Here is a 23059-nt window from a genome sequence, read left to right as displayed (position 1 = left end):
GCGGACACGTGACGGAGGATCGATCGATGGGATGTACACTAGGCGATGAGAAGGAAAAAGTCCATTTTAAACCCTGAATTTGTAGAGCTTCGGCGGATCAAACCTCGAAGTTGAAATCCCTGTCGTTTGCACCCTGAACTTATTAATCCCTGTCTAAATTAAACCCTGAAATTGTTTGGAGCACCGGGAATGCACCGATCCCGGCTGGGATTACAAGCTACTCTCACTGATAGTGGGACCCTTCCTTTTTCTGGAATCCTTTTCAGGATGTCTCAACCAGAAAAATATGTAGGTGCTTTGATTTGTCCTTTTTCATGTTGCTTTTATTGTTTGAAATCACATGTACGTTTTAGGAAGAGAAAAATATGAGTCAGGGTGGCAGTCCAATTTTGAGGAACCAAATTGTTTTCATAGTTCAGTTCTGGATTTGAATCAGCTTCAATTTACTTGCTACAGAGTCTGCTCACAAAAGAACTTTGCAGAGAAAAAAACTAGAGTGAGAGCAGAGTATAGAATCAGCGGGGGAAATTTATCGACACTAGCTAGTAGCTCCAGAGCGAGAAATCGGTTGCACCGTCGCCGCAGTCTCCGTTGTCCCAGGACGAACTGTTGGCAGTGGCCAGCGGCGGCGGGTCCATGAGCAGGGCCTCCGCCAGGCTCATGTACGTAGTACGAGCCCATGTTGATTTCCCGGAATAAGTCAAGCCTGAACATATCGCTGCCATCGAGCACTCCATGGGCGGGAGGTTCCGACGTCCTCAACGAACCGCCATTGTCAGGCGTGGATGCTACCGAAGAATCGCTGGAGGTGGGCTCCTCGGTGGTGAGAGGGCCGCTAGCGGCCTCCCGGCGCTGGAAGTCCTCGACGACCTCGACGGCGGCACCGTGGACGGTGGCGAGGTCGACGACAGCGGACGACACGACGAGAAGCTTGTAATCCCAGCCGGAGGAGAGAGATGAATATTACAATTGGGTCCCACTGTCAGTGAGAGTAGCTTGTAATCCCAACCGGGATCGGTGCATTCCCGGTGCTCCAAATGGCTCAAGGGTTTGATTTAGACCGGAATTAGTAAGTTTAGGGTACAAACGACAGGGATTTCGACTTCAGGATTTGATCCGTCCAACCTCTACAAATTCAGGGTTTGAAACGGACTTTTTCCCGATGAGAATGCAACGAGACAAAATGACGGACGCACGCACGCCCTCTATGGTTAATTAAGGCGGAGGGAGAGATGAGAGATGACGTCGATTACTTAACAATTAGTACCACTAACTTCGTGCAATCGTGCTCCTCTAGCAGTAGTAGTTTCTTTAAGGCGGATGGGTACATGGTTTGGTATATTAATCTGATAGTACGTACTGTAGTATTTTACTCGTGTCCTGATATGTATCGTGGTACCTTTATCATCTCAATACAGAGTTTGATACTATCCTAGTTGGAAAAAAAGACACGACAGTGTGGCAAACTAAAGATTGAAATTTATTTTGTAATCTCAAAGCTACCTATTTATTTAAACAATACAACGTTTATTAGTTTTGACAAGATTGGCGTAGAAAAAAGGTTTCTACGTGCAAGAATGGAGTTGACTTGCTATTTTTGTGTAATAGTTTTCAAGCATATGTGCCCAGTCTTTTGTTTTGTAGGTTCGTATTTAGTTTATGTTTGTACCATGCTTCAAGCATCATTTACACGCACCCACCTCTATTAATGTGCTCAAAATGTCTTGAAGCACCTCTACATGCCTGGTCCGGTAGAGATCGTTTCATTATATAGTGTTGAAATATTGGGCTCACTTTTAGTGGTCCAAATTAGATTTTAATTTTCCCTATAAATCTTAAAGCCCACATAGTGGCAGCCTTGTGAGTTTGAGTTCAAGTGGGTGGTAGCTCACTAGGGAGTGGCAAGCACGTGAAAAGTTGGGAGGAAGTTAGACCACTTTATAAGATGGATTGTTCCACCACTACTAAGTGAGTGAGAATAGGAGTGCTACACGCGCTCATCCTCCTCCTCCTCCTCGCTCGACTCGAGTCGACACGACACGACACACGACGTGCTCGTGGTGAGTGGATTGAGCCTCGAGCCGAGTCTTTCCTTACTTTTTGCAGCTCAGGAAAACGAACAGAGTCCTAGACGGACGAGTCACAGTTAGTCGGTTCGGGTCGCTCCCGGACCGTGGGCTATCTGTAACCGACTCGAAACGTGCGCGCGACATGGGCGTGCCCCACGTTGCCTAGGGTTTCCTGAGCCTATATAATCTCTTGCCCGGCTACCGCAGAAAGCGATCTGATACACAAGTTAGGGTTTCCACCTCTCCCTGGTTGCACCGCCATCGTAGCCTACTCCATCCCGCGCGCCGACGTGCATCAGCAAACGGGAGAGCAGGTCTCCGGAACCACTCGCCTTTGCGATCCTGTACGGGAGAGGGCGAATTAGGTTTTTGGGAAGCGCTCTGCGCGACTGCTCAAGTTATTCATCACGGGTCGCCTTTCGTCCAAGTCGGGCGGTGCTGCCTACCATCTACTTCGACCCGTCGTTCCCGTCGTCAACAACGTTGTCATCAACAACGTTACTAATGCGACGTATCTGCTACACCGCCACCGCCACCACCACCAGATCGGTACGCACGACAAATCTCGATCTGTTTAGCGATGGATGTTGTACTGTTTGCCCTGCTACTATTCATGTTGATTAATGCATCTAGTATGTTCGAGTTTCACATGTTAGTAGTTACTGTCGTCATGCTTAATACTCTGGAATTAATCATGGAAATTGTGCCTAATTATCCAACATATAGCGTATGCAAAATGGTACAAATAAGACCTTACATGTATACACAGTATGGTATATGGTATATGCTTCTGAGGTCCGCCGAACCGTAGCGGTATCTTTTGTTTTCTTTCTTCTTTTTATAGTAAGGTTGTGTACATTCTGATGTCTTCAAGACATTTTTTATTAAATAAAGTAGTATTACTTAGGGCATCTCCAGCGGCGCGACGCATTTCGGACGCCCAAATTGTCCGCGGGCGTCCGTTTGCGTCGCTTGCCGGACGGGGAAATGGTCGTGTGTCCGTTTGCGTCTGGGGTTGACTCCAGCGGCGCGACGCATTTTGAGCGCAAACCAGAATTCAAAAAACATGAAATAGCGTCGACTTTGCACGAAATTACAGCCGCAAATTGAGGGCTGAAACAAGTTCATCACACTTTGCAGCTCGTACGGCGCAAAGTGGAGCAAAAGGGGCACAACAAGGCCTGAACAGCAATAAAAAAAAGTCCAAAAGGAGGCCAAGGTGCTGGGCGCATGGCGCCGGCGCCGGCGATTAGGCGTCTCGCGCGCGGATTGCGACGCGCCTCTTCATGAACCATGCCCTGGTGTCGTCGTCCGCTTTGCTTCCGCCGGAGCTGCAGTGTCCATTGTGGCTATGGCCGTGGCTACGGGGGAGTGTGGGGCGGCGGCGGGTGCGAGGGTTTGCTCCGCATCCATGGCGGTACCTGCGGCGGCGAGGACGTCCATCGCTTCTGGCCTGCTCGCGCCGGTCTAGTTTCCAATTTGGCGCGGGGGAATGGCCAGTGGCGGGAATAATATCGCCCTCCAGCCACTGACGCGTGGGTCCTACGTCTTTTTCGGCGGACACTCGGAGCGACCGCCGAGCCTCCGCGGAGACGCAAACCTGGCGCATATTTGGACCAAGTTTGCGTCTCCGCGGACGACCTGGTCACTTTACGTCGCCCCGCTGGAATAGACCCCAGACGTATTTTCGGTCACGGTGGACGCAAATAGTCGCTCAGCGACCGTTTGCGTCGCGCCGCTGGAGATGCCCTAGTAGAATTGCGCAGTTGGGTTGCGCTTAATCGACGTCACCTGGCACCACTCGGCAAAACTACATCCGGCGTGCAGACCCAAACCATGTCACGTGCCTGTCAGGGTCAGTCTACGTCAAAACACTCTGCTTCCACTACCAGCCTCACTGTCACTGAGCATCTGATCCCATCGATGGCTCCGCCACTTCTTCAGCTCGCCATCGTCCTCCTCCTCGCGACGACCTCCGTCTCGCCCACAGCCTCGGTGGTGTTCCCAAAGGAGGCGCTCCCGACCAGCTCCGGCTACCTCCCCGTCGACCCGGCCACGAACGCGTCCCTCTTCTACGCCTTCTACGAGGCCACCGACCCCGTCACCGCACCACCTGCCACGCCGCTGCTCCTCTGGCTGCAGGGCGGCCCGGGCTGCTCCGGCCTGCTGGGCGACCTCTTCGAGCTCGGCCCCTACCTCGTCACCCCCGACGGCGCCTCCCTCTCCCGCAACCCCTTCGCCTGGAACCGCCGCTTCGGGCTCCTCTTCCTCGACAGCCCGCTCGGCACCGGCTTCAGCGCCGCGCCCTCCCCCGCCCTCATCCCCACCAACCAGTCCGTCATCGCGGAGCACGTCCTCGCCGCGCTCCAGTCCTTCTTCGACGCCAGCCCGGCGTCCTTCCGCGCGCGCCCGTTCTTCCTCACCGGCGAGAGCTACGCCGGCAAGTACGTCCCCGCGGCGGCGTCGCGCATTCTCGCCGTGAACCCAGGGCTACCGGCGGGGCGGCGCATAAACCTGCTGGGCGTGGCTATCGGCAACGGGCTCACGCACCCGGTGGCGCAGGTGGCCACGCACGCCGACTCGGCCTACTTCACGGGCTTCATCAACGCGCGGCAGAAGCGGGAGCTGGAGGCGATGCAGGCGGAGGCGGTCGCCCTCGCCGAGGCGGCGCGGTGGCGGGAGGCGTCGGACGCGAGGGGGGCGGCGCTCTCGTGGCTGGAGAACGCGACGGGGCTCGCCACGCTCTACGACTACGCGAAGCAGAGGCCGTACGCGTCGGCGGCCGTCGGGAAGCTCGTGAACGGCGAGGAGGTCAAGGCGGCGCTCGGCGCGCGCACGGACGTGGTGTGGGAGGAGTGCAACCAGCTGGTGAGGGCGGCGATGCACGAGGACATCATGAAGAGCGTGAAGCCGGAGGTGGAGGCGGTGCTGCTCCGGGGGCGGACGCGCGTGCTGCTGTACCAGGGGATCCGGGACCTCCGGATCGGCGTGGTGCCGACGGAGGCGTGGCTGAAGGAGCTGCGGTGGAGCGGGCTGCGCGCGTTCCAGGACGCCGAGCACGCCGTGTGGCGGGTTTCTGGAGAGGGCGGGGAGGAGGAGCTCGCCGGGTACGTGCAGCGGTCGGGGATGCTCACGCACGCCGTGGTGTACGGCGCCGGGCACCTCGTGCCGGCGGACAACGGGCGCGCCGCGCAGGAGATGATCGAGGACTGGGTGACGCAGACGGGTTTGTTTGGGCGCACGCGGCCTGGGATCGCCGGCCGGCGTTCGGATTGAGGCGGCAAGTTGATGCCGATGTCCCGACTGCCTATCTGATGTAACTGTTAAATAATGACATTTGTTTCTGGGATCGGTAATGACTTTAGTGCATCCTAGCGGTGTAGCTTTTTTCTTACTGTATTGTTAACTGTTAACAATAGTTGTTTGCTAAGAGCATCTTCACCGGCACACAGCGATAGCGTTTTGGGGGCCAGTGTGGATTTTGGACCTGCACCGGTACGTCCAAAAGATACCGGCTAGTTTTCGAGCCCAATATAATCGCCGGTAACCCATGGCGGCCCCTTCGTAGAGGGCGCGGATCGGGCGCGCTGGCACCTCGCGGCACGACAGAAAATGAGCGTGGGCTTCGCCTGGCAACCAGACACACCGCTTTCCCCACCTCTTACCTACGCCCGAGCCGACTCTCACCTCTCTAGATCGCCACCATCGCCGTCACCGCCGCGCCCCCGCTTCCAACAGACACCGCCGACTGTCGAGGAATCGTCGTCCATCGACACGACCTCCACCCCTCGACCGGTGGCCGCTTTTTCGCTCGGAACAGAGCTCGCTGCCACAGCCGCACAAACCCCGCCTGCAAGGTGTTCGTCGGATTGCCGCGATGGACATCGACAACAAGATGATGGTGCAACTGTTCACGGAGGAGAAGAACGCTGAGGTTGTCTGGTGGCAACATCAGCTGTTGATTCTGACGAGCTTCCTGCGCGTTCGCCAGCCTTTCTTCGCCGTGCCTCGGCGCGACGGCTCAAAGCCAGGCAAGAGGAGGAACATCAACCGGCATCGTCAAGCCGACGCAATGCGGCTTGACGTCGACTACTTCAACGATGACGCGCCTTATTTGCTGAAGGAATTTCAGCCCGGTTTAGGATGAACAAGGATCTGTTCTTGAAGATTGTCTACGTTCTTAGGGAGTACGACGACTACTTCATGGCCAATCAAGATTGCACAGGTTTGTGTGGTTTCACCTCAATTCAGAACTACACTTCTGCAATGCGCTGTCTTGCATACGGAGCTCCTCCAGATACACCAATGACTACCTACAGATGGTGAAGTCGACATGTACAGAGACTCTCTACAGGTTTTGCCAAGCCATCATAGTGGTGTTTGCTAAAGACTATTTGAGAGCACCAAGGGCAGATGATACAACTCGGATCCTGGAAAAAATGCAGCAAGAGGGTTTCCTGGGATGCTCGGAAGCATTGACTATATGCATTGGGGCTGGAAGAATTGCCCTTTTGCTTGGCAGGGGATCTACAAGCGGCATACTGGTGAGTGCAATGTCATTTTTGAGGCGGTGGTAGACCATGACCTTTGGATTTGGCATGCATTTTTTGGCATGGCAGAAACAAACAATGACATCAACGTGCTGCAACGCTCTCCGGTGTTTTCCAGGCTAGCTGAGGGTCAAGCTCATGCCGTGAACTTTGAGGTAGACGGTCACGCATACAACAAGGGGTATTATCTAGTTGATGGTATCTACCCGACGTATGCTACATTTGTGAAGACAATCACGGCTCCATCTTCGGAGATGGACGTTTATGTGCAACATGCCAGGAAGCAGCACACAAGGATGTTGAGCGTGCTTTTGGGGTGATTCAGCAGCATTTCGCCGTTGTCAGATACCCTGCTCTCACTTGGTCTGAGTCTCAGATGCGGGAGGTGATGAACGACTGTGTGATCATGCACAACATGATCATTGAGAGCGATCATGACAAACCTGTGCATGATGATCAACCATTTGATTATCAAGGGCCTCTTAGTGAGGTGGAGCATGTACCCCAAGAATTTGCCGATTTTCGTCACATGCATAATGAATTTCGAGATGCAGGTCTTCATGCTCAACTTCGGGCGGATCTAGCTGCGCATTGTGGGTGAGGAGAGGAGCCGCCAACAATGCATGATTTAATTTCTATTTGTTGGATTGTATGAAAAAAAATGAATTTCCATTTGTTTGATTGTAAGAATAATTTAATTTCCATTTGTTTGATTGTATGAATAATTTAAGTACTATTTGTATGATTGTATGAATAATTGAATATAGTATGAATAAACTATGATTGATATATTGTTTCAAAATATTATAAAAATTAAAAAAAAATTGAGGGTCGTCATATGGGAGGCGCCGGTGTGGGAACAACGTCCCCAAATAGGGGTTGCACTGCCGGCGTCTCCCATACAGAAGTGTCAGCGACTATTTGGGGCGCGCCGATGGAGATGCTAACAAGCTACTTGCTAAACAACTTGGTAGATGATTTTTTTTGAAATGAGTCAAAAGACGAACCATAATTAATAAAGCAGAAGTACATATATTAGCCACTTTATTAGTGGGAAATATGGAAAAAACCACAGCCACCCTGGCTACCCACACAACCAGCATGCACACCATCAAAGAGATGGTCGTCGTTGAGGTTGTCCATCAGCGGCATCATCATCATCCTTCGGCGACTCCGAATTCACCGAAGAAACAACCACCAAGGGATACTCGCCGAAGCGGTACCACAGAGCTCAATCTGTCCTATACCAAACATGTGACTCCTCACGCAAAGACAGGCAGCTTCAATTCTGAGGCGGGATCTGAAGAGAAGATGCGCAAGACCTGCACCGAAGAAGATCTTCATCACCGAACAGTCCTTACAGGTCATGATTGCACATGACATACATAAGTCTTGTTACCAATTACTTCCCGTTTTATACTTTGTAGTCTCTGAGGCGTTTTTGCCACTACAAAGTATAAAACGCGAAGTAATTTGTAACAAGATATTACCAATTACTTCGCGTTTTATACTTTGTGGTGGCAAAAACGTTATTCTCCCATATTTACATTGAATTTTTTTATTTGTTTATAATTGTCTCTCTCTCAGGATATACAATCTTTACAAAATAATTTAGTTATTATATAATGAAAGTTCACCATATTATAATACAACACTATTAGAATAATATATTGTTACTGTATAATTTTGATCTTAGTGATGGAAAATTCGGCTATTGTATTATCAAATCCACAAGTATAAAGCACGTATTGCAAAGAAAGTTGTGTTAGTTCTTTTCTTTTAGAGACATTGCATATCAATTTTTTATGCAATAAAATTATCTTAGATCGGATTTTAAAAAGGGAGCTTGTGCCATCTAAATGAATGGAAAGAATATATATTTGTTTATGTCTTTTTATATACACAAGTTTATGTCTATTTTAGTAGGCTTAATATATAGTAGAGAGTTCTGATGTCGACACAGTGCCCATTTTTATTGTAGTTAATTAAATAGAAGGGGTACTAATCAACATAATAAATAGAAAACTCTAGAGCAAATGAAATATATAAGAAAGACATGTAGTCGAACCATCCGTATTTATTTGTTTATATTCACTACAAGAAATGTGATTAGCCCCAAGAGTAATCTTCGTTGCTAAAACTATGCCTTGCAGTTAGTACCTATCTGCTACCACCACTAAATTCGTTGCTATTAATTGTCATTTGCTAGGACACAGGAGGTACCCTTGCTGAAAAGTACTATTAGAAAGGTGACAAATGCTCCCCTTGCAAAAGTGTAGCATCTCCAAGGAAAACTAAGCAGCCGTTGGGGCAGCTGGTGCTAGTCTACTTAAGTGCAAATAAATTATTCAGCTTTTATTTGTTCGGAAGGAATCAATACCACGCAGCATTTTTCTCAAAGTTTTGGGCAATATGTATTTTTAGAGATGCACATAAATTTATTTATACTAAAGTAAATGGGACAAGTGAAATAGAAAAACTATCAAAAATTATCATGACCATTTTGGATTGAAGTATAAAATAATAGGCTATTGATTACTGAATTTCTAGCTAGCAGATTACCCCTGTTTGACCAGGCAAATGTTATCTTCCCACTCCCAACAAACTCGGTGAGTTATTCAGAAAAAAAACTGGGTGAAATACAGAGCTTCTTCCACCATCCGAGAGAAAAGGAGACTGGAATTTTCTTTATTCCATCCGATCTCCAAAATTTCTGGTTAATCTCCCTCTTCCCCGTTCCCGCAAATTTCTAATTATCCATCCACGCCACGCCCCCACAATCCCATCTCCCCCACTCACGGGTTCTTCTCCGCTGCTGCCATTTTTTGCATCCCATATTGGGGATTTCTTCATCCACGCCATATCTCCTCCCCCTCCATCCTTAACCACGACGGAGTCCGGCGCCTCAGTCGCAGTAGAACGTCCACCAGCCGCCGTCGGATCCAAGCGCGTCGGCTACATCGCTTCCCCTGCTCGTGCACGACCTGATGCCCGTCGCCGGCCGGCCGACCGCAAGCAAATAAATTCTAGGTTAGCCATTACCTCGTATATTGCAGATAATATCTTCCCCTTGGTCTATAGTAATATACATGCTTCTAGTTGTTTTGTTGTTCACCTCAGTAGGCGTTCTGTACGAACTCCTGGTGATTGTATTGTATGCATACATGATGTGGGTGATTCGGTAGTTTTTACATGTTATAATCGAAGTTGTTATTCTTTCCTTATGTACTAGAAAGTACCAGGAGAAACTGAATTTGATAAGTTAACATGCTCTGACTGTCTAACATATTATGCAACTTGGTTCTGCTGAACGTTGGTGGATTTAGATGGTAGTAATGATCTATATCCACGTGCTAGCACATCTTTTAGTTCAGAGTTATTACTGAACCGTAGACAAAGAAGAGCATTTATCTGATAAAGCAGAAGATCATTAACTGGCATGCCAAGAAAAATGCAAGTAAAAGGAGAGGATACAACCACTGATATGTACTGTACAAGAAAGTAGTTCAGTGATACGTTGTTCACTTTAGGATTTTATACACCATATTTATAAGTGATTTTCATTCATTCAACAAGTAGTGGTGCATCCTTTCGACTGAGATACCACAGTTATCCAGTTGTTACAAGGAAAACTATTTTAGCTGAATTTCTGGCCAGTAAACATTCATTACATTCTTTTGCTGGGCAAAGATATTTGTTAAATAGTCGATGGTCAAATCTTTTCTTTTGCAGAAACGTTTTAACTTTGCTGCTGGAAGAGAAGACGAGTGCGCTCTGTTATTTGACCGCAAAGCTATTGAGCGTTTTAGCCAAGCTTTATCACATGAAAAATTTCAAGCAAAGCGTTCATTGGTGAAGTTCATGAAGGAGAAGCATGCTGCTAATAAGTCATAACAGATTTCTGATGGTATTTTAGATAAGCATACTGATGCATCTCGTAGTGAAGGGGTAGTGTTAAGTCATCCTGATGACAATGTAGCAGATGACTTTGATGGTGATGATCCTCAACTTTGGAAGGAATTTCCTCCCTCTTGGATAGAGAAAAAATGGTGGGGCAAGTTGTGTGACTTGTTGTCTGATGAAAATGTCAAGAAGGTGTCAGCTCAAAATAGTAAAAATCGGAAGGAAGGAGGAGGTGTCCATCACACATGCGGGTCGCGGAGGCGTTGCAGTGCACAAACAAGCTATGGTAAATAAAATCATTGAGTTATTTGTTACTGTACACTCAACAAAACTAACAATGCTTATTCATGGTTTTGTGTAGAAAATTGAGAATGGTGGAGAGGATGTGGATGATCTAGAAGTATTTGCACGCACACATCGACATGAAAAGGGCAAGGGAAAATATGCAAACAAGAAAGCTGAAAAGCTAGTGGTGTGTATTTTACTCAAGCATTAAATAGTTTCAGCATTTCATTCATAATATGAGAAGTCATCACTGACTATATAATTGCATTCTTTTGTATTTCGAATTTCAGGATGAATTTAATAATTGTGTTAAGGAAAGTGGTAACACCCAGGTTGACAAGCAGAAAGTTTGGGTACAGCTCACACGAGGTCATAAACGTGGGAGGTACTATGGGCTTCTTGGTATAATTGACAAAGATCATGCCCATCGTTCATCCACTCCAGTGTTGATCAATGGGACACAACCGATGTACACCCAACAACAAGTGCAAGATATTGTTAGCCAGGCTGTAACTAGTGCGGTTCGTGAGGTTCGTGAAGAACTTGGCACAAGGATACAATCGCTGGAGCGGATATTTGACAAGCCAAATACGGAATCTCACTCTCATGTAAGTAAAAAATGCTAGTATGATTGGCTACAAACAATAGAATGCTAACAGTTCATTGTTTTCTAATTAAAGGTTCTTGAAGAACCACAGTCTTCTGCAGTCCCGGAATTCCTTCAAGCACTTACAATGGTATGTGAATGAACCTATTGAATGCTTCAACACATGCACAAGTGCTAACATTCAAGAGAAAATGTCAAGTCACAAATTGAATGAGTCCTTGGCATATAAGTTTTTGAGTATAGATCCAGTTTTGTTCGATCAAATCGAAAGGTCTCATTATTCATAAGTTTTGGAATCATTTATAATGAAGTTTATTTTGAAAGTGGAAGTTGACATACATTCTTGTATCCCTATTTGTAAGTCTAAAATACATCATGTTATTACACATGAAGACCAACGACCACAATCTGAAAGATCTCCGGAGAATGATGATCATTGGGGTTTCTAGGATGTGATATCAATCTGGAGCATCATAGTGATGTGATGATCAAGAAACCCCAGATATATGTAGTATAGTTACTAGATTAGCCAGTATGGACCTATTTACCATGTTAAATTATCATTTCTTCTCTTGTGTAATCCATCAATGACCAAAGTGTGTTGACATGGCCAAGGAAAAAAATTGCTAAAAGTGAGATTATTGATTGGTTAAATTATTGTTTACATACACTGTGCCTACATGATACGTGAAGCTGAATCCTAGTGCGTGCTAAATAGATGTAGATTAAAATATTCAGTTATCCATAATTAAATAATATGGAACCTCGATAAATTAATAATAAAAATAATAAATAAATGCATTCACAGTCCTTCCTATAGGAAATATGATTAATATTTAATTAATTAGTCAAATTAATCTATTTGCGTGCAGGGGGTCCTTGAGAATAGTAGCATTCTATGTGGAAACCGAGACCATTCATCACCAAGAACAACCCTTGCAATTATGTCCTTGCAGAACTTGTCCCCAACGAGATCGTTGTAGATAGTAGCATTTGCTACGCTATTAACTCCAAGGCAGCAATTGCAAGAGTACCCCTTTGCTATTAGCATCCCCAAGGATTATCCTAGCACCCCCAACGCATATATTCTCTTGGGAATTCTTACGTTTGTTGTAGTGATTGCTTTCATGCCTATGTATTTTTCGATAAAGGATGCTTTATTACTTTTTGATAAGCAATTACATCCAGCCTCTGCATAACCAGGATGCACACAGCCGTTTATGAGTCTTAAGTCCAAAAAGATGCCAAACTAAAAAAGAACTAGGCGGAATACATATGGAAACGATGAATCATATAATGCCTAAGGTGTGGGTGGGGCTTCAATCCGTAGACTATGTTGCCATCCATGTAGGAAAAAAGTATCCCTCGTCGTAGCCTCCAACCGTTTACAGACCTCCGTAAATAGGTCTCGATTCTCCATGCGCTGAAGAGGTAACCACAAACGGAGAATACCTGTACATCTGTAGATGACCTGCAACAAAGAGCAAGTTTTATTATTAAAAATCTTGGCATTTCTACTCAGCCAAAGCGCCCAGATAACTGCTAGCACCCCCACCCTAAGAAGCAACTTGAACCTTGAATCTATACCATGAAGCCAATTGCCAAAGATATTGGCCACACTAGTCGGAGGATACAAGGTAGACGCTACTTGGATGACAGATCAAATAGATCTCGCGAACTGACACTGGAAGAAAATGTGTTTAATAGTTTCATCATGATGACAAAAAACACATAGAGTACTTCCGTGCCAATTCCGCTTAACAAGATTGTCTTTGGTGAGGATGACACCTCGACGAAGATACCATCCAAATATTTTTATTTTTAATGGTATCTTCATCTTCCAAATTTCCTTATTATTATCAACTGGTAAGTCAGAATGATGTATGACGTTGTATAAAGATTTGACTGAGAAAGAGCCATCTGCATGTAAATTCCACCTAAATTCATCTGGCTCAGGTGATAGATTAATATCCCCCAGCCTTTGAATTAAGGCATTCCATGCCAATAACCTTTGTCCTAGCAAAACTCGTCTGAACGTCACATTCGGTGGAGAGGTAGCCATTACTGTGGCAATGGTATCTCCTTTGCAACGAACGATACTATACAACGCAGGATACTGTTCACTTAGGGGTGCATTGTCTAACCAAGCATCTTCCCAAAACCGTATCTGTGCTCCATTCTTAATTGAGAAAGTTCCATGACGAAAAAGACATTTTTTGTCGCCATTAGACCAGCCCAGAAGTGAGAATCCCTAGGTTTCCAAACCACTTGGGATACCGTCTTGGAGCCGATATATTTTCTCCGAAGAATAGTTTGCCAAATCCCATCCTCGGTAAGGAGCTTAAAAATCCATTTACCCAATGATACGTCCAAAACGTATCTACTTTCCCGAACACTTTTGCTATTGTTTTGCCTCTAATATGTGTATTTTGAATACAACTAACACGGACTAACGCTGTTTTCAGCAGAATTGCTCTGGTGTCTTGTTTTTGTGCAGAAATTCAACTTTCGGGAAAATCCTCGGAATTTATATCAATGGGCCTATTTTACCAGAAGACTTAGGGAGCCAGAAGGGCAAGCCAGGTGGAGGCCCGAGGGCCCCACACACCAGGCCGGCGCGGCCCGGGGGGGGGGGGGGGGGCGCCGCCCTAGCGTGTGACCCCCTCGGCTGGCCTCCGACGCCCCCCTCAGGACTACTTAAAGGGTTCGATCTAAAAATCGCGAAGAGGAAGTCGAAGTCGCCAGAAACCCTCCAGAACGCCGCCACATCGCGAAACTCCGTCTCGGGGGCCAGAAGTCTCTGTTCTGGCACTCCGCCGGGACGGGGAATTGGAGGAGATCATCGCCATCATCATCACCGACGCCTCTCCATCGACCAGCCATGTTTCCCCCATCCATGTGTGAGTAATTCCCCCGCTGTAGGCTGAAGGGGATGGTAGGGATTGGATGAGATTGGTCATGTAATAGCATAAGATCGTTAGGGCATAGTGCCTAGTGTCCGTAATTGGTACTTTGATGATATTGTTGCAACTTGTTATGCTTAATGCTTGTCACTAGGGCCCGAGTGCCATGATCTCAGATCTGAACATGTTATTGTTTCATCATGATATTCATTGTTTTATGATCTTACCTGCAAGTTGTATACACATGTCGCTGTCCGGAACCAAAGGCCCCGAAGTGACAGAAATCGGGACAACCGGAGGGGATGGCGGTGATGTGAGGATCACATGTGTTCACGGAGTGTTAATGCTTTGCTCCGGTACTCTATTAAAAGGAGTACCTTAATATCAAGTAGATTCCCTAGAGGCCCGGCTGCCACCGGCTGGTAGGACAAAAGATGTTGTGCAAGTTTCTCATTGCGAGCACGTACGACTATATATGGAACACATGCCTATTGATTGCTTTGTACTTGGACACCGTTTTATTATTATCTGCAAATGCCCTGCTTTGATTGTTACATGAGTTTCTCTCATCCATGCAACGCCCGTTATCCATCCCTGTGCCTACAGTATTTTAATCCTGTTGTTTACTAAAATCACTACTGCTGTCTCTGTTACTCTGCTGCTGTTATTTCACTACTGCTACTGCTATAAAACTGTTACTACTGATAAACTCTTGCGAGCAAGTCTGTTTCCAGGTGCAGCTGAATTGACAACTCCGCTGTTAAGGCTTTCAAGTATTCTTTGTCTCCCATTGTGTCAAATCAATAAATTGGGTTTTACTACCCGCGAAGACTGCTGCGATCCCCTATACTTGTGGGTTATCAAGACTGTTTTCTGGCGCCGTTGCCGGGGAGCATAGCTTTATTTGGAAGTTCACTTGGATTGATATTGTTCGCTGCAAATTCTCCATAATGGGTAAACCTCGCGATTCTAAAGTCTCCATATTACCATCCACTACAAGAAAAGGTACAACTCTGAGTACCTCTGCTACTCTTGATTCACCCTTTGTGATAAGTCAACTTGTTTCACCGCCGCAAGCTTCACTTGCGGGTACTTCTGCTGAATCTGAAAATTCTCATAATATTGATAATGTTTCTGTTGTGCTTGATGATAGTGGTTCATTGGGATCCTTTCTAGATGCTACAATTGCTAGGTCTAGACAAATTGAAAATACTGAAACTCCTAATGCTGCTACACCTGTTAATTCACCTGAACTTGATTATTCTAGTGATGATCCTGATGAGGATTATGTGGAACTTAATGATGATTTTATTGATAAATGCAATGCTATTACTGATGCAAGAAAAATTAAAAAGTTTCTCACACAATATACTGTTAGACATAAGCTATCTCCTGATCCTAAATTTGCCACATCTCCTATATGCATTAAGGATAAAGATTATGATTTTTCTCTCGATCTATCTCATATAGCTATTGTTGAGAAAACACCCTTTTGTGGTACTGAAAAAGAAAGTGTTGTAGAACACATGAATGAACTCTCTTCTATGAGTAGCTTGTTTTCTGATGATGTCAAGATGCGTACTTATTTCGTTGCTAAATTTTTTCCTTTCTCATTAAAGGATGATGCTAAAACTTGGTATAATAATTTGCCTCCTGGTTCTATTAAAAGTGCAGGTGATTTGCTTGATGTTTTCTTTAGGAAATACTTTCCTGCTAGTGCTCAACATGCTGCTTTACAGAAAATTTATAGCTTTGACCAGGAAGATGGAGAGAAATTGCCTGAAGCATGGGCAAGATTTTGCTCTCTTATCAGGGCTCGACCTAGACATGAATTGGAAAAGCATGATTTACTTGATATATTCTATAGTGGACTAACCGTTGAGTCTATGGCATATTTGGATAGTTGTGCTGGTTGTGTTTTCAGGAAAAGAACTCCAGACGAAGCTGAAGAATTATTGGCTAAAATAGGCCGGAATCATGATGATTGGACTACACCTGAATCAACTCCAACGCCAATATTGAAGAAGAGGGGTTTAATTAAATTGAATGATGAAGATATGAGGGAAGTCAAGAAGTCTCTCAAGGAGAAAGGTATTAAATCCGAAAATGTGAAGAATCTACCTCCCATAGAAGATATATGTGAGATAATTCCCCCTTCATCCATGATTGAGGTAAACTCCCTTCAACGCTTTACTAGGGAAGACATTCCGTATTCAAAACCTCCCGCTCAATGCTTAGATGAGTTTGATAATTATATTGTTAAGCAAGAAAATTTTAATATGAGAGTAGAGAATCATCTAATGAAAAATTCTCAAGCTATTAGCAATTTGCATGATATTGTGGAGAGAACCTCCAATGATGTTAAGATGCTTGTTAAACATTTTCAAATGGTTCAAACTCAAATAAATCAACTCACTAAAGTGCAAAGTGACCTGTTAAAAAATAATTCTAAAGAGAAACATGCTTATGAAGTAACAACTAGAGGCGGTCTCTCTACCCAGGATCCTCTATATCCTGAAAGGCATCCCAAAAGAGTTGAACAAGATTCTCAACGAATTGAATCTAGTGCTCCTTCTAAGAAAAAGAAGAAGAAACATAAAAATGTTGTAGAATCCTCTGAACCTGTTAATGATCCTAATAGTATTTCTATTTCTGATGCTGAAACTGAAAATGGTAATGAACATGATAATGATAATGATAAGGATAAGAATGATGCTTCTGATAAAGAAGAAGTTGAAGATGAACCTGAAAAGCATGCTAAAAATAAAAAGTATACTAAAGAAGATTTTATTGCTAAGAAACATGGTAATGAAAGGGAACCTTGGGTGCAAAAGCAAATGCCTTTTCCTGCTAAGAAACTAAAATCACGGGAAGAAGAACACTATAATAAATTTTGCGATTGGATGAAACCTTTATTCTTGCAAATCCCTTTGACTGATGCTATTAAATTGCCTCCTTATTCAAAGTATATGAAAGATATTGTCACTAACAAGAGGAAAATCCCCAATGAGGAGATTTCCACTATGCTTGCTAATTACTCTTTCAATGGCAAAGTTCCAAAGAAGCTGGGCGACCCAGGTATACCTACTATTCCTTGTTCTATTAAAAATAATTATGTTAAAACTGCTCTATGTGACTTGGGAGCCGGTGTTAGTGTTATGCCTTTTTCTCTTTATAAGAGACTTTATTTAGATAAGTTGATACCTACTGATATATCTTTGCAAATGGCTGATAAATCTACTGCTATTCCTGTTGGTATATGTGAGGATGTTCCTGTTCAAGTTACTAATAACTGTTTGATATTAACTGATTTTGTTGTGTTGGAAATGCCTGAAGATGATAATATGTCTATTATTCTTGCGAGAACTTTTCTTAACACCGCAGGGGCTGTTATTGATTGCAATAAAGGAAAGGTTACTTTCAATGTTGATAATAAGGAGCATACCGTCTATTTCCCCAAGAGGATTGATAAAGTATGTGGAGTTAATACTATTTCTAATGTGAGAACTATCAAAGTTGGAACTATCGATTGTCCTATATATGAGCCTAAAGAAGGATATCAAAGCCTTATGATTGGATCCATATCAATACAATTCAAGGTAACATGATTGATTTGGGGTTTATTTCTTCTTATGCTATGTAAAATTTATTTGGTAGCAAGACTTGATCAACCTTGTTAACAAATACTTTTTATATGCATAGAGGAGGTAAACAACATTTCTTTCTTCCTCCACTTGTTCTACTTGCTGTGGCACTTTTGTTTTGCAAAGTTCCTTAGTTAATTAGAGATTTCAAAAAATTTCCTGGCCAGTAATAATAAACTTAATACCCAGAAATGTGCATTTTTCAAAGTTTTCAAAAATTCACAAAAATTATACCGTTGGTCCTATTTTCGAAAATGCACCCGGGAGCACCTGGGGATGACCAGTGGGGCACCCCAGGGTGGCACCCCACAGGCCGCCGCGGCCTGGAAGGGGGGCGCGCCACCCTGGTGTGTGGGTCCCCCTTTGCCCCACTTCAGCATCTCTTCCTCCCACACTCTTCTCTCTCCCGAAAAAATCAGCACCAGCTTTCTCTCACTCGCGTTTTTGCTCAAGAGCTCAGGATTTCTCGATCTCTTTGCTCAGCCCAGATTTCTGTCTGAAATTTGGCACATTTGCTCTACGGTATGTGACTCCTCCGATTATCCAAGTAGAATTTTGTTTGGTTGAGTATATCTTGAATATTTTGTTGCTGTAGGTAACATGTTTAGTGAGCTTGCATGCTTGTTCTAAGATGAATAAACTAGTCTTGATGCATGATTAGTACTCTAGCAAGTTCCTATGGTAGTTCCCCTCAATTAGATGTCACCAAATCAAAAATTTATATTGTTTGTTGAAAATTTCAGAAAATGGAGTGGAATAGATATCAACTAAACCAACAAGAATTGGAGGTGCAACAAGTCATGAGAGTGAACCGCGAAGAGGGAGTATACCCCTCTTACTACCCGTGCACAGATTTCATGAGAAGTGCAGGAATATTGGAAGATGTTCAGAATCTAATTTCTCGTGCAGGGTTGAATGATTTTGTTGATGGAGAACCATGCCAATATGCAAAATTGACTATGTCTGTTGTGCGGGATTTTAAGTTCAATTGGTCGCAATCTAACCCCATGGTTCAGTACAAGATTTATAATAAAACTGTCAACTTGCCATTCAATGATTTTTGTACAGCAATTAGAGTACCGCAATGGGGATCATGCGAGAAGATAAGGGGATCGCCGCGAGAGCTCTTAAACCTCTTCGAGATGATTTGTCATGGAAGGAGTTTCTCAGAGGATGGTGGGAGGATTGGTCAGTCACAGAAGGTGCACTGAATGCACACATAGAGGGAGGAGGCCATCATGCAAGAGACAACACGGAGGAGGCCGAGGAACACCTCGACTCGTCATCCGATGCAGCAAGTTCTTCGCATCAACATTTTGGACATGTGGAGCCTCCACGCTTTTCTTCTGCACAGGGACCTTACTATGACTACGCCATGTATGATCCACCGGCGAGGAACAGCGACCCTCGCTGGGGTTGAACTCCACTTAGGCCAAAAGCCTAAGCTTGGGGGGAGGTATACCGGCATCACTCATTCTTTGCATATTATGGTTGCTGGATACTTGTATATACTTGTTTAGTTTCTTTGAGTGGTTTTCTAATGAGAGGGAGATGATATTTGGGGAAGTGCTGCCTGAAAACAGATTCTGGACTGTTACCGAAAACATTCTCAAAAATAGCCAGAACGATATTTTGCGAAGCCAATTTTTGTGCATGTTCCCCAGGTTGTTATCTAACTTTCATTAGTTGAACACTTTTCAATTTGAGCAGTGGAAGAATTTCTTAAAAATCGAGTACTGTACTGCTGTCAAGTTTGATGAATTTCTGCTGCTTTGTGTTTATGTGACTCTTCTAGTTTCCATTTTCTTGTTTTTTGCTTTGTTTCTTTCCTAAAACACAAAAAGACCAAAAATATTTCTGTTGTTTCTCTTCACCATTTGCTTGTTTTGGTTTCTTGCTTTTATTTTGTTTAATTGCGATCGTTGGTTTGCTATAAGAAAATCCAAAAAGATTTTGCTTTGTTTGCTTGTTTCCTTTTGTTCTTGTTCTCAAATTCGAAAACACCAAAAATATTTGCTGTTCTTCTTTGGTTTTGTAAAGTTCATTATGAGTTCAATGGTCTTCGGTGGCTGGAGAGTTGTTTTCATTTCATATTATCCAAGCTACACAAGTGAAAGGCAATAATGACGATCTACGACAATTCGATTGTGGTGAGAGGCTGGTATGAACTCTATTTGTTTTCATTTTTGTACATATACTCATCCATGTGAGCATGCTTAGTTGGTTCATGTGAGGTATATGTCATTTAAGAAATTCTAGTAGTTCATGATCTCTCATGTTTAGCTCCAATTTATTAATATGAGTAGCATGTCATGGATGTTTGCTTGCATTGTTTTATTCATAAGTAGGTATGACATTGTGGTATCCTCCTCTGAATAATTCATTTGTATCGACTTGGCGCATGCTCACGCATGCATATGACTGAACAAAAGTCAATTAAGCCTCTATGATCTACATTGCTTCAGAGTTCTTGTATCACTTTTATGCCTCCGTTAATTTATTTTGCCGCAAGCATGATTATGACAGTTACTGCTCTCTTGATTTGTCGCTCCCTAGTCTATTGCTAGCCTTCACTTGTACTGAGCGGGAACGCTGCTCGTGCTTCCAAACACCTGAAAACCAAGTTGTTCCAAAGTGTCCACCATAAATACCTATGCATGGCATTTCAAACCATTCCAAGTAAATTCTCATGCGCTACCTTTAAACCTTCAAAATGCTTCTCAATTTGTGTTAATGTTTCATAGCTCATGAGGAAGTATGTGGTGTTTAACTTTCAACCTTGTCATTTACTCTTGACGGACTTTCATTATGGACTAGTGGCACATCCGCTTATCCAATAATTTTGCAAAAAGAGCTGGCAATGGGGTTCCCAGCCCCGATTAATCAAACTTCATTAATAATTCTCTTCACATGTTTTGCTCTGATTCATCAGTAAGCAACTTAATTTTGCAAATAGACACTCCTCCATGGTATGTGATTGATGGAAGGCACCCGAGGATTCGATTAGCCACGGCTTGTGTAAGCAAAGGTTGGGGGGAGTGTCACTCATAATAAAACTAAAATACGTGTGTAAACAAAAGAGAAGAGGGATGATCTACCTTGCTGGTAGAGATAACGTCCTTCTGTAGGGATTCGTTGCATAGAAAACAAAAAAATTCCTACCGCGAGAACGCAATCCAAGCCAAGATGCAATCTAGAAGATGGGAGCAACGAGGGGATGAACGAGACTAACCCTTGAAGATTTCCAAAGCCTATAAGAGTAGGCTCTTATTGCTGCGGTAGATGATCACTTGCCGCTTGCAAAAGCGCGTAGAAGATCTTGATCACGGTGCCACAATCGGGCAGCACCTCCGTACTCGGTCACACGTTCGGTGTTGATGAAGACGACGTCCTTCTCCCCGTTCCAGCGGGCAGCGGAAGTAGTAGCTCCTCCTTGAATTCGGCAGCACGACGGCGTGGTGGCGGTGGCGGTGGAGATCTCCGGCGAAGCTTCGCTAAGCGTGCGGGAGAAGAGGAGGAGAGAGGGGGCGGCTAGGGTTTGGGAGAGGGGGTGGCCGGCCTCAAGGGGTGCGTCCAAGCTATGGCTCTGTGGTGGCCGGCCCCCTCCCCTATGCCCCTCATTATATAGGTGGAAGCCCCAAGAGTTGTAGTCCAAGTCTTCGAATAAGACCCCAACACCAAAACTTCCCAAAGGTGGGAAACCTACTCAAGGAGGGAGTCCTACCCAAGGTGGGACTCCCACCTTTTCCTTAGGTGGGGTGGCCGGCCACCTCAGGTGGAGCCCACCTGGGACTCCTCCCTTAGGGTTTGGCCGGCCAAGCTTGTGGAGTCCGTCCGGGACTCCACCTTCCATAGTGCCTTTCTTCCGGACTTTTCTAGAACCTTCTAGAACCTGCCATAAATGCACCGGATCATTTCCAAACTTGGAATATGACTTCTATATATGAATCTTATTCTCCGGACCATTCCGGAACTCCTCGTGATGTCCGGGATCTCATCCGGGACTCCGAACAAATCTTCGAACTCCATTCCATATTCAAGTTCTACCATTTCAACATCCAACCTTAAGTGTGTCACCCTACGGTTCGCGAACTATGCGGACATGGTTGAGTACTCACTCCGACCAATAACAAATAGCGGGATCTGGAGATCCATAATGGCTCCCACATATTCAACGATGACTTTAGTGATCGAATGAACCATTCACATATGATACCAATTCCCTTTGTCACGCGATATTTTACTTGTCCGAGGTTTGATCATCGGTATCACTCTATACCTTATTCAACCTCGTCTCCTGACAAGTACTCTTTACTCGTACCGTGGTATGTGGTCTCTTATGAACTTATTCATATGCTTGCAAGACATTAGACGACATTCCACCGAGGGGGCCCAGAGTATATCTATCCGTCATCGGGATGGACAAATCCCACTGTTGATCCATATGCCTCAACTCATACTTTCCGGATACATAATCCCACCTTTATAACCACCCATTTACGCAGTGGCGTTTGATGTAATCAAAGTACCTTTCCGGTATAAGTGATTTACATGATCTCATGGTCATAAGGACTAGGTAACTATGTATTGAAAGCTTATAGCAAATAACTTAATGACGTGATCTTATGCTACGCTTAATTGGGTGTGTCCATTACATCATTCATACAATGATATAACCTTGTTATTAATAACATCCAATGTTCATGATTATGAAACTAATCATCCATTAATCAACAAGCTAGTTAAGAGGCATACTAGGGACTCTTTGTTGTTTACATATTACACATCTATCAATGTTTCGGTTAATACAATTATAGCATGGTATATAAACATTTATCATAAACATAAAGATATATAATAACCACTTTATTATTGCCTCTAGGTCATATCTCCTTCAGTCTCCCACTTGCACTAGAGTCAATAATCTAGTTTACAGTTGTAAAGATATAACACCTTGGCCTTCCGGTGCTTTATCATGTATTGCTCACGGGAGAGGTTTTAGTCAACGGATCTGACACGCTCAGAAACGTATGTATTTTGTAATTCATTTGCGTCTCAACGCATCACTCATTTCCAAATGAGTCGGCATTAAATATGT

At 44.5% G+C, this 23059-nt stretch overlaps 2 protein-coding genes across 2 annotated transcripts; both read left to right on the top strand.

The window, feature by feature from the left end:
- The first annotated feature begins 3926 nt into the window (after positions 1-3926).
- LOC127327695 (serine carboxypeptidase-like 50) lies at positions 3927-5438 on the top strand. The gene has a single exon (XM_051354487.2). The coding sequence runs from the start codon at positions 3993-3995 to the stop codon at positions 5343-5345; it is 1353 nt and encodes a 450-aa protein (XP_051210447.1). The 5' UTR covers positions 3927-3992; the 3' UTR covers positions 5346-5438.
- A 5074-nt stretch (positions 5439-10512) lies between these two features.
- On the top strand, positions 10513-12592 carry LOC127327787 (uncharacterized). The gene is made up of 5 exons (XM_051354584.2): positions 10513-10808; positions 10884-10994; positions 11098-11415; positions 11488-11544; positions 12287-12592. The coding sequence occupies exons 1-5, from the start codon at positions 10698-10700 to the stop codon at positions 12395-12397; spliced, it is 708 nt and encodes a 235-aa protein (XP_051210544.1). The 5' UTR covers positions 10513-10697; the 3' UTR covers positions 12398-12592.
- Positions 12593-23059: the final 10467 nt, after the last annotated feature.

The sequence above is a fragment of the Lolium perenne genome, chromosome 1 (genome assembly GCF_019359855.2).
Source record: "Lolium perenne isolate Kyuss_39 chromosome 1, Kyuss_2.0, whole genome shotgun sequence".
Taxonomy (NCBI): Eukaryota; Viridiplantae; Streptophyta; class Magnoliopsida; order Poales; family Poaceae; genus Lolium; species Lolium perenne.
This window is presented reverse-complemented; position numbering and strand designations above follow the sequence as displayed.

Bases quoted from the DNA above. Each gene is read 5' to 3' on its own strand.
- LOC127327695 (XM_051354487.2), top strand. From the start codon at position 3,993: ATGGCTCCGCCACTTCTTCAGCTCGCCATCGTCCTCCTCCTCGCGACG.
- LOC127327787 (XM_051354584.2), top strand. From the start codon at position 10,698: ATGAAAATGTCAAGAAGGTGTCAGCTCAAAATAGTAAAAATCGGAAGG. The intron at 11,416-11,487 runs GTAAGTAAAAAA...TTCTAATTAAAG, and splicing joins ATACGGAATCTCACTCTCAT to GTTCTTGAAGAACCACAGTC. The intron at 11,545-12,286 runs GTATGTGAATGA...ATTTGCGTGCAG, and splicing joins TCCTTCAAGCACTTACAATG to GGGGTCCTTGAGAATAGTAG.